Source organism: Pteropus alecto, unplaced genomic scaffold, assembly GCF_000325575.1.
Source record: "Pteropus alecto unplaced genomic scaffold, ASM32557v1 scaffold9, whole genome shotgun sequence".
Lineage (NCBI taxonomy): Eukaryota > Metazoa > Chordata > Mammalia > Chiroptera > Pteropodidae > Pteropus > Pteropus alecto.
The window spans coordinates 493,274-508,304 of record NW_006442106.1 but is presented as its reverse complement, the minus strand read 5'-3'; the positions used below and the strand labels follow the sequence as shown (position 1 = coordinate 508,304).

General features: G+C 53.1%; 1 protein-coding gene across 2 annotated transcripts; it reads left to right on the top strand.

Moving 5' to 3' along the window:
- The first annotated feature begins 522 nt into the window (after positions 1-522).
- Positions 523-14,415, top strand: ATP4A (ATPase H+/K+ transporting subunit alpha). Of its 2 annotated transcripts, XM_006919878.2 has the most exons (22): positions 523-534; positions 629-769; positions 857-916; positions 1,378-1,581; positions 2,732-2,845; positions 3,086-3,338; positions 3,629-3,897; positions 4,507-4,705; positions 5,112-5,221; positions 5,301-5,435; positions 5,872-6,064; positions 6,805-6,980; positions 8,080-8,216; positions 8,303-8,453; positions 8,545-8,713; positions 8,806-8,960; positions 10,186-10,309; positions 10,804-10,949; positions 12,238-12,371; positions 12,740-12,841; positions 12,929-13,020; positions 13,190-14,415. In XM_006919878.2, the coding sequence occupies exons 1-22, from the start codon at positions 523-525 to the stop codon at positions 13,216-13,218; spliced, it is 3,105 nt and encodes a 1,034-aa protein (XP_006919940.1). In that variant the 3' UTR covers positions 13,219-14,415. The 2 variants fall into 2 exon arrangements, with proteins under 2 accessions (XP_006919940.1, XP_024894297.1); XM_025038529.1 differs by lacking the exon at positions 523-534 and having other exon boundaries at positions 635-769; positions 12,929-14,415.
- The last annotated feature ends 616 nt before the right edge of the window (positions 14,416-15,031 follow it).

Sequence of the window (15,031 nt, the reverse complement as noted above, 5' to 3'; positions counted from 1 at the left end):
CTCCCCTTCCAAGTGCAGCATATGCAATATGGCCTGAAAATGGACACTCTGTAGGCAACATATCTAGTTCTGAGTCCTGACTCTTTCAGGACTCTTTCTACCTTGGGGACTGTGAGCAAGTGACTTTGCCTCTTTGTGCCTCAGTTTCCCCATCTGTAAGGCAGGGTCAGAACAGTACTCACTTCAAAGGCTTGTTCTGAGGTTAAATAAGTCAAAACATGAAAGCTCTCTGCACAGTGCCTGGCACAAAATGAGCTCCATATGTTTGCTATTCTTCTTGTTACCACGGATAGTCCCACTGGCTCCCTGATCTCAGTGGCAGGTTGTGATGGGGTCTGGGCAGGTTTGGTTGGCCTGGTAAGGAATGCCTGAGCTGCCCAGGCCTAGAGGTCACCCCAAGGAGCCCTGTAATCAGCTGTAATTGGGCCAGTCCTGCCCCACCTCCTCCTTCCCTGGGTATATCAGGGCTGGTCCAGACCCCATGTTCTGTCTTGGCAAAGGAGGGTGGCTGCACTAGACACCATGGGGAAGGCAGTGAGTGGGGCCTGAGGTCAGGGGTTGGGGGGTTGGAGGCTGGAGGCAGGGGTTCCAGTGGGATCTGATGCCTCCCTTTTTCCTCTGTCCCCAGGAGAATTACGAGCTATACTCGGTAGAACTAGGCCCTGGCCCTGGTGGGGACATGGCAGCCAAGATGAGCAAGAAGAAGGCAGGCAGTGGTGGGGGCAAGAGGAAGGAGAAGCTGGAGAACATGAAGAAGGAGATGGAGATCGTGAGTATGGGGCTAGGGGGCCAGGTATGGGGCTGGGGTGGGGGCCAGTGAGAGCTGGACAGTAAATGTCCTGCCCCCACCACACAGAACGACCACCAGCTGTCAGTGGCGGAGCTGGAACAGAAATACCAGACCAGTGTGACCAAGGTGAGCTGGGGGCAGAGGGGAGAGTGAGTGCAGAGAAGGGGAGAGGTGGAGAGGTGGAGAGGTGGAGAGGGAGAGACAGGGGAAGAAAAAAGGGAAAATGCATTAGAAAGAAAAAGCTAAACAGAGAGAGAGAGACAGAGTAAGAGAAGCCGATAAAAAGAGACAGAGAGAGGCAGAGAGATCGGCATGAGAGAGAGAAATGGGGGCAGAGACAACAGGAAGACACGGACAAAAAAGATGAGAGTGGACAGAGTCATAAAGAGACATCAAGGAGGGAAGGGGAAGGGACAGGAACAGAGACAAAGAGGAAGAAAGAAATGAAGAGGCAAAGGTCAGACAGCAGGGGTAGGGGAGACAGAGAGAGGGAAGGAGAAGAGAGAGAAGAGCCACCACCCTGAGGGGTGTATGAGGAGAGGAAAGCCCTTAGCAGCCACCACCGCCCCACCCCGTCCTGTCCCCAGGGCCTGTCTGCCAGCCTGGCAGCAGAACTGCTGCTGCGTGATGGACCCAATGCACTGCGGCCGCCAAAGGGTACCCCGGAGTACATCAAGTTTGCACGGCAGCTGGCAGGAGGTCTGCAATGCCTCATGTGGGTAGCTGCTGCCATCTGCCTCATTGCTTTTGGTATCCAGGCCAGTGAGGGTGACCTCACCACCGATGACAATGTGAGTGGTGGGTGCTGGGGGGTCAGATATGGGACACAGGGACCTGCAGGACAGAGGACATTAAACATAGGATTCAGGACACTAGGGACATAGGGTGGGGATATAGAGACACAGAAATGCTGTTCTAAGACATGGTCATGGGGAGGATGAAGGACATTCGGATATAGAACGGACCCAAGGTCACAGGGGATACAGGGGAGAATGTGTCTCAGGTATAGATGATGTAGGTGGTGATACAAAGAAATGTAATATTTAAGATATAGGACTTGGAAAACAGAGGACATGGGATAGATCAAGGACAGAGGGCACAGAGGACATTGAAACTCAGACATGGTACACAAGGGCCGAGGGCCATAAGGGAGACAAACCTCAGATCATGGTATAAGGAGAGACATAAGACACTAGACATGGAAGCACAGAGACACAGAATAATAAGATACAGGACAAGAGGACATTGAACATATGACAGGGGTCAGAAAAAGGGACAAGGAGACTTGGGGACTTAGGGACATGTGACATTAAATGTAACATAGGGTAGAGACTAGAGGTATATAGACATGGGAGACATTGGACATAGAGACTTGGAACTTAGAACATGGGACACAATAATGTAGTTCACAGAATATGAAGCATAATAAGATCAATTATACAGACATGGAATGGGGACATTAGGGCACAGGAACTACTGGACAGAGGGGACAAAGAGGATGGAATGCAGATTATGAAAACACAGAACATGAAACTTGTAGCACAAGGAATGAATATAGGACGTAGGAACACGAGGAAGCACATGGCAGTGGACATGTGGAATGCAAGACTTGGAGGAGACAAGAAAAGGGAACAAATATAACCAAAGTGCACAAGTTATAGGATGTGGGGCTGTGGGACACCTAGGATTCAGGGGCCAGAGAATATCAAATACAGGGAGAGAGAGACACACAAGACACTGAGAATATAGGGCAGTCAAATGTGGGATATGAAGAATATGGGGACAGGGGTTGAGGGCCACAGGGAATAGTGCATGAGGCTTCTTAGTGGAGTGGGGAAAACCAGAGTGGAAGTGACCCCAAGAATACCACGGGACCAGGCGGGTGGCTTCGTGCAGGAAGCTTCCAGCCCATACTCATAAGCCACCACTCCCCTTCCCCAGCTGTACCTGGCACTGGCCCTTATCGCTGTGGTTGTGGTCACTGGCTGCTTCGGCTACTATCAGGAGTTTAAGAGCACCAACATCATTGCCAGCTTTAAGAACCTTGTGCCCCAGGTGGGTCCCCCAGCGCCCTGTTGCTTCAGGTTCCAGAGACTCCACACAGGCTCAGGCAGGCTCCTGGCATCTCTGTGTGGCCCCCTCCCATCAGGCCCAACCTACGCTTCGTCCTTGGCCTCCATCTCTCCCCACAGATCCTCAACTACCCCGCTTGTTCATCTCTCACATCCCCATTGCACTCAACAACGTCCACCTCCAAGCGCTGCCCACCTCAACTCTGGTGTCCCTGCCCCACAGCAAGCAACTGTTATCCGAGATGGGGACAAGTTCCAGATCAATGCAGATCAGCTTGTGGTGGGTGACCTGGTGGAGATGAAAGGTGGCGATCGAGTGCCAGCCGACATCCGCATCCTCCAGGCCCAGGGCTGCAAGGTGGACAACTCCTCGCTGACTGGAGAGTCTGAGCCACAGACCCGCTCCCCCGACTGTACACACGAGAGTCCCCTGGAGACCCGCAACATCGCCTTCTTCTCCACCATGTGCCTTGAGGGTCTGTGAGGCCCCTGCCTGCCCGCCCAGCTGACCACACTGCCTCCACATTCCCCATTGCTGCCTCCACTGCCCTTCTGCTACATTCTGAGATACTCTGCCTCCCCACTTCAAATGACTGCCGCCTCTTTAGGTCACACGACTTCTCTAGTTCCCATTGTTGCTACCCTCTTCCAAGGCCACACTGTTTCTACTGCCCTCCATTATTGCCCCCTCCTTCATTTCACACTGCTGTGCATGCCCCTATTGCTGCCCACCTGGCCCTTAGTCACCCTCTTGGCCCCATTGCAGGCACAGCTCAGGGCCTGGTGGTGAACACGGGTGACCGCACCATCATCGGGCGCATCGCATCACTGGCATCTGGAGTAGAAAATGAGAAAACACCCATTGCTATCGAGATTGAACATTTTGTGGACATCATCGCAGGCCTGGCCATTCTCTTTGGTGCCACATTTTTTGTGGTGGCCATGTGCATTGGCTACCCTTTCCTGCGGGCCATGGTCTTCTTCATGGCCATTGTGGTAGCTTATGTTCCTGAGGGGCTGCTGGCCACTGTCACGGTAAGTTTTGGAGGCAGAAGAGTGGTACGGAGAGCTGAGAGGGCTGTACATCTGTCTATTCATGCAGGCTTCCCTCCACCATCTCCCTAGCTGTCCATCTATCCATTCACCTCCCATCTTCCCACCCACCTTCTCATCACCCATCTTTCCACACTCCCACCTCCCATCTCTCCACCTATTCATCCACTCAGCAAAAACTCACTGAGGCTACTCTGGGTCATGTCCTGTGCCAGAGATGAATGGGCAGGATCCTTTACTGAAGGAGGCCGAGGTCTGATATGGGCAGCCTTCAATGGTCAGCTCAGAGGGGATGGAGGGGATGTTCGTTTTCTCATTTTGATTGTGTTGATCATAGAAGTTACAGAACCTCAGCTAGGGCAGCTTACAGAGGGGCCTGGCTACATTTATCTGGGCAGATTGGGGAGGCATCCCAAGTAGAAAGCACAGGCTGGACAAGTGTGGAGGCAAGAAAAAGCCTGGGTTCTGTGGAAGAATGCCACATACTCACTCCTGTGGCTCGGGTAAAGGATCTCCAATGCTGTGAGAGGAGGGAAGAGGGACTAAAAGCAAGGACCGGTCCCCACACGGAGTTTCTCACCCTTCCCCCAGGTCTGCCTGTCCCTGACAGCCAAGCGGCTGGCCAGCAAGAACTGTGTAGTCAAGAACCTGGAAGCAGTGGAGACACTGGGCTCCACGTCAGTGATCTGCTCTGACAAGACGGGGACCCTCACTCAGAACCGCATGACTGTGTCTCATCTGTGGTTCGACAACCACATCCACTCAGCTGACACTACGGAAGACCAGTCAGGTGTGGGGGTGGGAGGAGACAGGGGCTGCGGCAAGGATATGGTAGAGGTGGACACCTAGATGGGAGCTCCGAGATTACTGAAGGGAGCCTCGGGAGGGCTTTGCCTTAATGGAGAGGGGAGAAGACCGGGTCCAGGGTCCTAGCAGGGAGCTAAGCTCCAGGTCTGTGAGGGTGCTTGGTATGGAGTCTCATAGGACTCTCTTAGGAGACTCGATACTGGGTCTGGAGAGGAGGCTCCTGTCCCGGGTTAGAAGAAGGCGTTTGGGTACCACCCAGGTCTTGGGGAGGGCATCCTGTCCTGAATCTAGGGGGAGGGGCTCGGTTCTGGTGTGGGAGAGCCGCTGCGCCGGGTCTGGTGCCCGCACGGAGACCCCTCACGGCTCCAGCCTGGACGCCTGGCCTTCAGGGCAGACGTTTGACCAGTCCTCGGAGACATGGCGGGCGCTGTGCCGCGTGCTCACCCTGTGCAACCGCGCTGCCTTCAAGTCTGGCCAGGATGCGGTGCCGGTGCCCAAGGTGAGAGCCGGGTGGACTCGGGGGATACTGGGAGCCTGGGGCAGCCGGGCTCGTCCCTGACACAGGCCTCCGCTCGTAGCGCATCGTGATCGGGGATGCGTCCGAGACAGCGCTGCTAAAGTTCTCAGAGCTGACGCTGGGCAACGCTATGGGCTACCGCGAGCGCTTCCCCAAAGTCTGCGAGATACCCTTCAACTCCACCAACAAGTTCCAGGTGTGCACCTGCCGCGGCCTTCCCCGCCCACAGCGAGCCCCCTCCCCCCCCTCGCATGCCCCACCACATTCAGGGCAGACCTATGGGGGGCCCTCGGTCTCCTCCCTCTCCACAGCCAAACCCCTCCCACATCTCCTGTCTTATCCACCGCCAAAACCCACCTATGGCCAGGCCACGCCCGCAACCCCTTAGCCCGGGGCTCTCAGGCCATGGGTGGGAGATAGCTCGCAATCCAGATCCCGTCCAGCCCAACTCCGGTAGCTAATTCGGTCCATTCCCTGCGCCCAGACCCCTAACTACACCCTTAGCCCTGCCCCAAACCTCTGCCTCTAGCATGGACCTGCCCAGCCCCTACCTTACCCTCCCAATGCTCTTGCGACAGCGCCCCTTCTCCTCTTGACCTCGCCCACAACACCTTCCTCTCCCCCGCCCACAGCTGTCCATCCACACACTGGAGGACCCGCGGGACCCGCGGCACGTGCTGGTGATGAAGGGCGCTCCAGAGCGTGTGCTGGAGCGCTGTAGCTCTATCCTCATCAAGGGCCAGGAGCTGCCCCTCGATGAGCAATGGCGTGAGGCCTTCCAGACTGCCTACCTCAGCCTGGGAGGCTTGGGAGAACGGGTGCTGGGTGAGACCCCCAGGGTCGGGTAGGGGGTAACCGGTGTGCGAGGAGGAGCTAGAACAGACCCAACCCAATCTTCCAGGGACAGCCCTGATCCTGATTTTTCCCATTCCTGGCTGACAGCTGACCTGCCCCATCCGCACACTCACCTTTGCCTTTCCCTCACTCCTGATCTCTGTCTTCAATTCCTACCTTGACCCCATCCCTCTGGACCTGTCCTCACATGGACCTTTCCAATTCTGACCTTTGACACCTTAGTGTTCCTAGCTCTTGCCCCAACTGATAACCTACCTTTGTTTTCACCTCCACCTTTCAGAGGCTTCCTCTTGACCCTTTGACTTTCCCTAGACTTGCCTCAATTCAAGACTTTCCCCAATCCTTGTCCTGACCTCTGACCTCCCCCAATTTTTGTCTTGACTCCTTGAACTTCCCTAACCCCTGCTTCAACCTTGGAAGGCACAGAGCTGTGGTCCATTCTAGAGTTTTCATTTTACTTACTGTGTGACCACTGGCAAGAATTGTCCCCTCTCTAATCCTCATTTTCTTCATCTGAAAGATGAAGATGATAACAGCCTCACAAGATAGTTGTGAGAATGGATTCGGATAATGTAAACAAAGGATTCAGCACTCAGTCAGGCATCCGTGTGTGCTTGGTGCAAGGGGCTTGGTTATTTTACTCATCACCTGGCCTTGCTAGGGAAGGGTCCGCCCAGGGCTCCTCTCTGACTTACCTGTTTTCTGGTCAGGCTTCTGCCAGCTCTACCTGAGTGAGAAGGACTACCCGCCTGGCTATGCATTCGACGTGGAGGCTATGAACTTTCCAACTAGTGGTCTGTGCTTTGCGGGACTTGTATCCATGATAGACCCGCCCCGGGCCACTGTCCCCGATGCCGTGCTCAAGTGCCGCACAGCAGGAATCCGGGTATGCCACTGGGGAAAGGACCAAGCAGGGGCAAGAACAGAGGATGGCAGTATTTCTGTCACATCTGAAAATCACTTGAACTAAAAAGGGATTATATCGGTTCATGAAACTAAAAAGTTTTGGGGGAATGGAGCTTCAGATATAGCTAGATCCAAGAGTTCTGTGTCATTAGAAATTTGTCTTTTCTTTTCTCAGCTCTGCTTTTCTCTTTCTGGCTATATTCTCAAGCAGTCCCTACATTTGGTGGACAAAGATGACCACCCCCCAGCAGATCTAACTTACCTGTTTAGTCACCTCACAGAAAAAGAGTGCCTTTTTTTACAGTTGTTCTAGATTGGATCACATGTTCATCTCCGAAGCAGTCACTGTGGCTGGGGGATAGAATACTTTGGTTGGCCAGGTCTGGGCTTACTTGCCCAATCTTGGCCAGGGACCTCAACTTCAACCTGAGGGGAAGGGTGGTTCCCTAAAGACAAATCAAGAGTGGGGAGCTAATGCCGAACAAACATCACCCAAGTCTTTCCCACGGTCTGTAATGTACTATAAGATCTGGGTGCTGTTATCTTTCTAAGCTCATTCCTTAGCTCTCTACCTCTGTTCAGTCCTCGCTAGTCACGTTGGCCTGCCTGCTGTTCCTCCAACAGTTCAGGCATATTCTCACCTCTCTCATTTTGTATTGGCTGTTCCCTCTGCCAGGAACACTTTTCCCCCAGATTTCCACGTGGCTACTTCTCACCTCTTTCAGGTCTCTTCTCAAATGTCACACGAGGCTTTTCCTGGACACACTTAAAACTGAACCATCACTTTTCCACCCAACACTTGCCATCCCCTGTACCCAGTTTAACTTTCCTCCCTCCTTCTAACATGAGATATAATTCGTTTCTTAATTTTAAAAATTTCTGTCTCCCACACCAGAATGTCAGTTCCACGAGGACAGGGATTTTTATCTGTTTTGTCCCCGCTGTTTCCCAAGCAAATAGCGGGTGGTCACCATTGGTTGAATAAATGAGTGAGTGTAACAGTAGACATCCACCAGGGAGGAAAGAGAGATTTGAAGGCGGATCTGAAGGGGTCAAAGATTTGCTGGTCCTTCCCACAGGTGATCATGGTGACAGGTGATCACCCCATCACGGCGAAGGCCATTGCAGCCAGTGTGGGCATCATCTCAGAAGGCAGCGAGACAGTGGAGGACATTGCTGCCCGTCTCCGTGTGCCTGTGGACCAAGTTAATCGGAAGTAAGCCCCCTTAAGACCTCCCCATGATTCTTCCCACGCCCCGTGCAGACTGAGGCCCAGTGATTCCCTCCCACCTCCTTTCCCAGGGATGCCCGTGCCTGCGTGATCAATGGCATGCAGCTGAAGGACATGGACCCATCAGAGCTGGTTGAGGTGTTGCGCACCCACCCTGAGATGGTGTTTGCTCGCACCAGTCCCCAGCAGAAGCTAGTGATTGTGGAGAGCTGCCAGCGACTGGTGCGACCCTGTTGATGAAGCTGGGCAGATGGGCTGGGCTGGCCCTGGGCTGGCCTCTCATCACCTGCCCACCTGTATCCATTCCCTGCAGGGTGCAATTGTGGCTGTGACAGGGGATGGTGTGAATGACTCCCCAGCCCTGAAGAAGGCAGACATTGGCGTGGCCATGGGCATTGCTGGCTCAGATGCTGCCAAAAATGCAGCCGACATGATCCTGCTGGATGATAATTTTGCCTCCATTGTGACGGGCGTGGAGCAGGGTCTGGGCTGGGTCAGAGAAGGGGGCAGGCAGTGTGGGCACAGGAAGAAGTGGGGCTGTGAGGAGGCTGAGGTGCCTGCTGTACTCTTTTAGGCCGACTGATCTTTGACAACCTGAAGAAGTCCATTGCCTACACATTGACCAAGAATATTCCTGAACTGACGCCATACCTCATTTATATAACTGTCAGCGTGCCCTTGCCCCTGGGGTGCATCACCATCCTCTTCATAGAACTCTGCACTGATATTGTGAGTCTACATCCCCAATGCTCCGCCCACACATGCCCACAGACATATGCCCATGGACAGACATGGTGGGTAGAGACCACCATGGACATTTTTGGACACAGAGCAACACAGACAAGATGTGTGTACAACAGCTAGCCAGATGCAGAGACACAGGCAGACAGGTAGACACAGAACTATGGATGTGGAAACATAGGTGGACACTCAGGTAGGCATGGACAGATCCCTGGACACACATGAACTCAGATCTGGACACTCAGACAAACAGAGATATTAACAGATATCTGGCTCAACTTGGATTGCAGATAGGTATCCTCCAACAGCCATGGACAAATAAACACTATCAGATAGACCTCAAGGCAGACAGACAGAAACGAGCCACAGATACAGCCACAAATGCAGCCATCATGGCCATGTTGACATGTTTATTCAACAACACTTACATAGTGCCTACTTTGGGCCAGGCACACATTAATTTACTTAATTTTGTCCTCATAACCACTCTATGACATGGATTTTATTTATCACCCCATTTTGCTGATGAACTAATTAAGGCATAGGCAGGTTGAGTGTCTTGCCCTAGGTCACACAGCTAATAAGTGACAGCTGGGATTTGAGCCCAGGTAGTAGGATGTCCCAGAGCCTGTGCTCACAATTAGTATATTCTGCTGCCACTCTGTAGTCACACACAGATGGGTTGGGAGATGAGGAGGAAGACACAGGGACACAGAGACAGAAGGGACACAGAGAAATAGAGCGACAGAGAAATAGAGACAGGTACACAGAGACACAAAAGCAGAAACACAGTCATGAAGAGAGAGACCAGCAACAGGGACAAAGAAACAGAGTAAAGGACAGACAGAGAGAGGCCAAGGCCAGAGTACCCCAGAGAAAAAACAGAGTCAGAGAGAGGAGGAGGAGGCAGAAAGGAAGGGAGACAGAGACAGAGAGGAGGAGGAAACATGCAATAGTGGAGATAAATGCAGATGTTCTGATGGAGATGGACACCAGGATACAGATACAAAGTGGACATGCCAACTCTCTTGACAGGGACCAACTGGACCCAGGCTGTCCAGGCAGGTGTGGCTGTGTGGTCACTGCAGGTCCTGTCTCCTAACCTCAGTCCTACCCCTGCCCAGGGATAGGGGCAGGGAGCAGGGTCACTCCAGAGAGTGGGGACAGGGGCCCAGGGAAACCCTTAACCCTGGTTCCTTCCACTCCTGGGCAGTTCCCATCTGTGTCACTGGCATATGAGAAGGCTGAGAGTGACATCATGCATCTGCGTCCACGAAACCCGAAGCGTGACCGATTGGTCAACGAACCCCTGGCTGCCTACTCCTACTTCCAGATTGGTGAGTGCCCAGAGGCCAGGAATCCCAGGGCTCTCTATCTGGGCTGCTCACCTGCCTCGGGGGCTCAGACTGGGGCTCTGGCTGTTCTGGATCTCAGTGTCTGCATTTGATCCTGGATCTCTGTCATTCTCTGAGTCTTTATCTGCACGTGATTGTCTCTATGGTTCCGTGTCCCTTCTCTGTCTCTAGCCCTATTCTCTATGACTCTGTCTCTGGAGTGTTGCCTCCTTCTGTTATTTTGGGTTCTCTAGGTGTCTCTGTCTCTCTTTGTGCCCTGTCTCTTGTGTCCTTGTCAATCTCTCTTGGGGTCCTTTTCTCTCTCTGTGTCTGTCTCTCCATGTCTGTCAGTGTCTATGTTCCTGTCTTATGTCACTTTCTTTGTTCCTGTCTCTGTGCGTATCCCTGATCCTCTCTGTATATGTCTGTGTCCCTGTCTTTCTATGTCCCTCTCTCCCTGTGTTCCTGTCTCCCTGTGTCTCCTTGCCTCTCCCCAGGTGCCATCCAATCATTTGCTGGCTTCACTGACTACTTCACTGCCATGGCCCAGGAGGGCTGGTTTCCGTTGCTGTGTGTGGGGCTGCGGCCACAGTGGGAGAACCACCACCTACAAGATCTGCAGGACAGCTATGGCCAGGAGTGGGTGGGTCCCATGACTCCCTTGTTTCCAGTGCCACCTGTGTGTGTGGTCCCCTTGAGACTGAGCTCTGCCAGAGCATCCCAGATACTCAGACTGTCAGTTCTTGGGTAAGGGCTTTTCCCATCACCATCTTGAGCTCCAGACTCCTGGTTCTGATGGTCCCAGCTGTAGATGGGTCCCCTCCCTGCCCAGATGGTAACATATCATCTCAGCTGTAGAAACAGGCCTTATTCTGTTATTTGTCCTGCATCATCTACACAGAATATTTGCATATGTGGCTGACTTTATTGTAGGTTTGGAGCATAGAAAGGCTAGGCTTGGCTAGCAGATGTGTTTAGCTTGCCCTGTAGTTACAGATCAGGATGTTCTCCTTAAGCATTTACTGTAGTGGTTAAGAATGTAGACCTGGGAGCCAGACTGCTTTGGATTAATGGTATGCCACTGCTCCTCACCACTGTGTGACCCTGGGCAAGTTGCTTTGCCTCATTGTGCCTCAGTTTTCTTATCTATAAAATGGAGAAAACACCAATGTTTACCTCAGTGATGTCCGGGGTGGCCCCCACAGCAGCAGCATGGGCATCACATGGGAACTTATTTGAAATGTAAATTCTCAGTCCCCACCCCCACCCTCCAGGTTCAAAAACTCTGGGGGTTTGCAGGTACCTGGAAGTCTGTGTTTTAACCGGCCCTTCTGGGGTTCTGATGTACACTGAAGTTTGGGTATCACTAATCTACCTCATAGGAATATTGGAAGGATTAAATGAGATAAAACATGTGAAACCCTTGCTACCTGGAGCACAGAAAGTGTCCTCTACACAATTAGCTGGTATTAAAAAGTTATATTGGAGAAGTGGACTGAATAGTGACTGCCCTTTTAAGTGCCCTGTTCCCCCAAAACCCACCTGGTCCACTTCATTCATTTTTGCCATCTACCTGGGCCCTAGAGTCACTGGACTTCGCAAATCCTGCCTTGGGATTCTGATTCCTTTTTCCCAGGTCCCTTCTTTCGTGTGCCCAGGAAATTCTACATCCCTTCTTTCATTTTGAAAGCAAGTGGCCTGACCTGTCATCTGCCCACACACTGACATCCAAGCTCCACTAGACCAAGGTGTCTGGGTCTCACAGCATGGGGTCCTGCAAACCTGGCAGATCCTGCATTTCTCCGCCCCGACCCCTCCGAGGCTCTGATACAGGGGAAAGAGCATTTAGGGGTTCATGGCTCCAGGCGCCAAGTACCTGGATGGCTGCAGCGCCTCTCTGTCTGGATTCAGGCTGCTTTTGTTTCCCACAGACATTCGGGCAGCGCCTGTACCAGCAGTACACCTGCTACACTGTGTTCTTCATCAGCATCGAGATGTGCCAGATCGCCGATGTCCTCATCCGGAAGACACGCCGCCTCTCTGCCTTCCAGCAGGGCTTCTTCAGGTGTCTTTGGCTGGCCCAGGCCTGTGCCTTCCCAAATCCCATCAGGTCCTGACTAGGGCTTACTGCAGCCAGCAAGACTAGCACCAGACGTGTGGTTCTACTGGTGCCAGTACTCCTTACTGATAGCCAGCCAGTAGCTCCCACCATGTGCCTCTCAACTGGCTCCTCCAGGTTTTATCAACTAAAGGGGTGATGCTGGCAGGGCCAGCATGCACTGTTGCAGAGGCGCGGGCTACTCCAGTGTTAAATGTTTAGAACATCTCCCTGCTGATATCTGACCTAGTACTCTTCCATCTGGCCCCCAATCCCTGATGGCCTTTGTTCTGAGCCCAGCAGTCTAAGCCTGTTCCATCCTGTCCTACCTGCAGGAACAAGATCCTGGTGATTGCCATTGTGTTCCAGGTCTGCGTTGGCTGCTTCCTGTGCTACTGCCCTGGAATGCCCAACATCTTCAACTTCATGCCCATTCGGTGAGGGGTCATGAAATGAGTAGGATGGGCACGTGGGACACAGACCTGGGGATAGCCTTTACCTTGCCAAATCCCCTGTGTCTTCAGGTTCCAGTGGTGGCTGGTTCCCATGCCCTTTGGCCTCCTCATCTTCGTCTATGATGAGCTCCGGAAACTTGGAGTTCGTTGTTGCCCAGGGAGTGAGTGGGGAGACTGGGGGTGGGAGGCTGAAATGTTCCCAGAGCAGCTGCTCTGACTTTTGATTTTCAACACTTGACCTCCAAATCAAGCCACCACTGATCCATAACTTCTGAGCCCCTGGCCCCACCTCCCCCAGCACTGAGTCTTCTTTTTCTCTCTCTCTCCCAGGCTGGTGGGACCAGGAACTCTACTATTAGAGGGGCCCTGCCTCCACCACAGCCAGGTGGGGGTGGAACTCATTGGACTGTCTGCATAGTCACCAAAACACCTGAGCAATCAAGAGTCCTAGCCTCACCTGTGTCTGCTCCTGCAGCCCACGGCACCCAGCCTTGCAGGGACCCTCTCCATTCTCCTTCCCCATCCCAAAGAAGCAGTCCTGGAGAAGCAGTCCCTAGGCCCAGTCCTCTGAGCTGGCCCGGAGAAGACCCCACGTGAGGGCTGGGGGACTTTGACGGAGAGTAGGAGCTAATATAGCTCCTGTGAGGTAGGCTGCCTGGGGGCTCCTCTTTAAAACACACTTGTGTCCAAGTGGTAGTAATAAACCAGCTCAGTGACTGTGCTTTTACTGTCTTAAGTGTTTTTCATGAGTCCCTTCGGTCCCACGATCCTAGGGGCTATTTGTTCCTAAAACACAGCCTGGCATAGCAGGTACTCAATAAATGTCCTTTGGGGAATTAATTTCTCTTTCTTTGCTTAGGGTTACAGCATTTAAAAGTGAGCTGGATGTGACCACAGACACCCTCCAAAGTATTGCTTTAACCATTGCTTCTTAAACCACTGTTAACTAACAAACTGCCTCTGGGCTCTCTCCTCTCTCAGCACCCTTTCTCTCAGGAGGCTCCTTGACACAGGGTGTCAAAATCTTTTCCAGCTCAGGCGGTCCCCGGCCCCCCACCCTTCACAGGTGTCTCCACTCAGATTCCATTCCTTCAGTCCTTTGCAGCCACCACTGCAAAGGGCATCCTCACAGGTTTAGTCCCAACCAACTTCTGGAGGTTAAACACAGGCTCCTCCTCACACCCACTCACCTGAAAAGTTAACCCTCTAACCGCCAGAAACTCCTACACCTTTGGCTACACCTTTTCCTGGACCCCCCTCATGCCTTGCTAACCCTTTATTTAATGTCTCTCTCTGGCTGAGCCCTGGGCTTCTCTCCTCTTCGCCACAGCACCCCCAGCTCCTGCCTCAGCTCTGTCTCTGCAGTGATGCCCACATCTGTCTCCAGCCTGCTATGGCATGTCTGAGAGGACTCACCTTGGCCTCTGTATCCTCCTCCAAACTCGCTCCCATCCACTGTCCCATCACGGGGTTCCTTCTCCCTGGGAAACGTGGTGAGCCCTTAGGGAGCTTACAAGCCTCAAACTTGTGTTACCTTGGATTCCTTCACTACTTTCTCACTGTCATCTCCCCAATCCCCACAACCCGCCCCGCCCCCCCCGAAATAAACACATCCCATTGGTCACCACCACTTCTGCTTCTAGCCACTCTCCTCCTAGCCCTGCCAATCCTTTCCTGGTCCAGTCCTGGCCTTCCAGCCTCAGTCTCCCCATCCAGTGGCCATGGAGACCTTCCAAAAACCAAATCTGACCCTGTCCTTCCCCTACCTAGGATTCTCCGGGGTTCGCCACTGCCTCTGCTCAGCTCCCCAGCTCAGCCCTCAGAGCCCTCTGGGATCTGAACACTGCTGACTTGTCTCACAGTTCTGGTGGGCAGGCCAGGCCCTCTCTTTGACTTAAGGCCTTTACACAGGCCTTCACGCATGCTTTTCTTTTTGCCCCACTAACTCATCCATTAGGTCTCAGCCCACACACGATCTCTTCTAGGGAGCCCAGTTTGCCCCCCAGGTTGGGTCGGGTGGCTCCTCTGGGCCCACACAGCCCCTTGATTTTCCATCACAGTCCTAGTCATTATAGTCTATCTCATCAGTCCTACCACTCTGACCAGGCTTCACCCACGACAGCCCCGATTCCTCTGGCCAGTGATTTCCCCACCTCGGCCACAACCACTCTG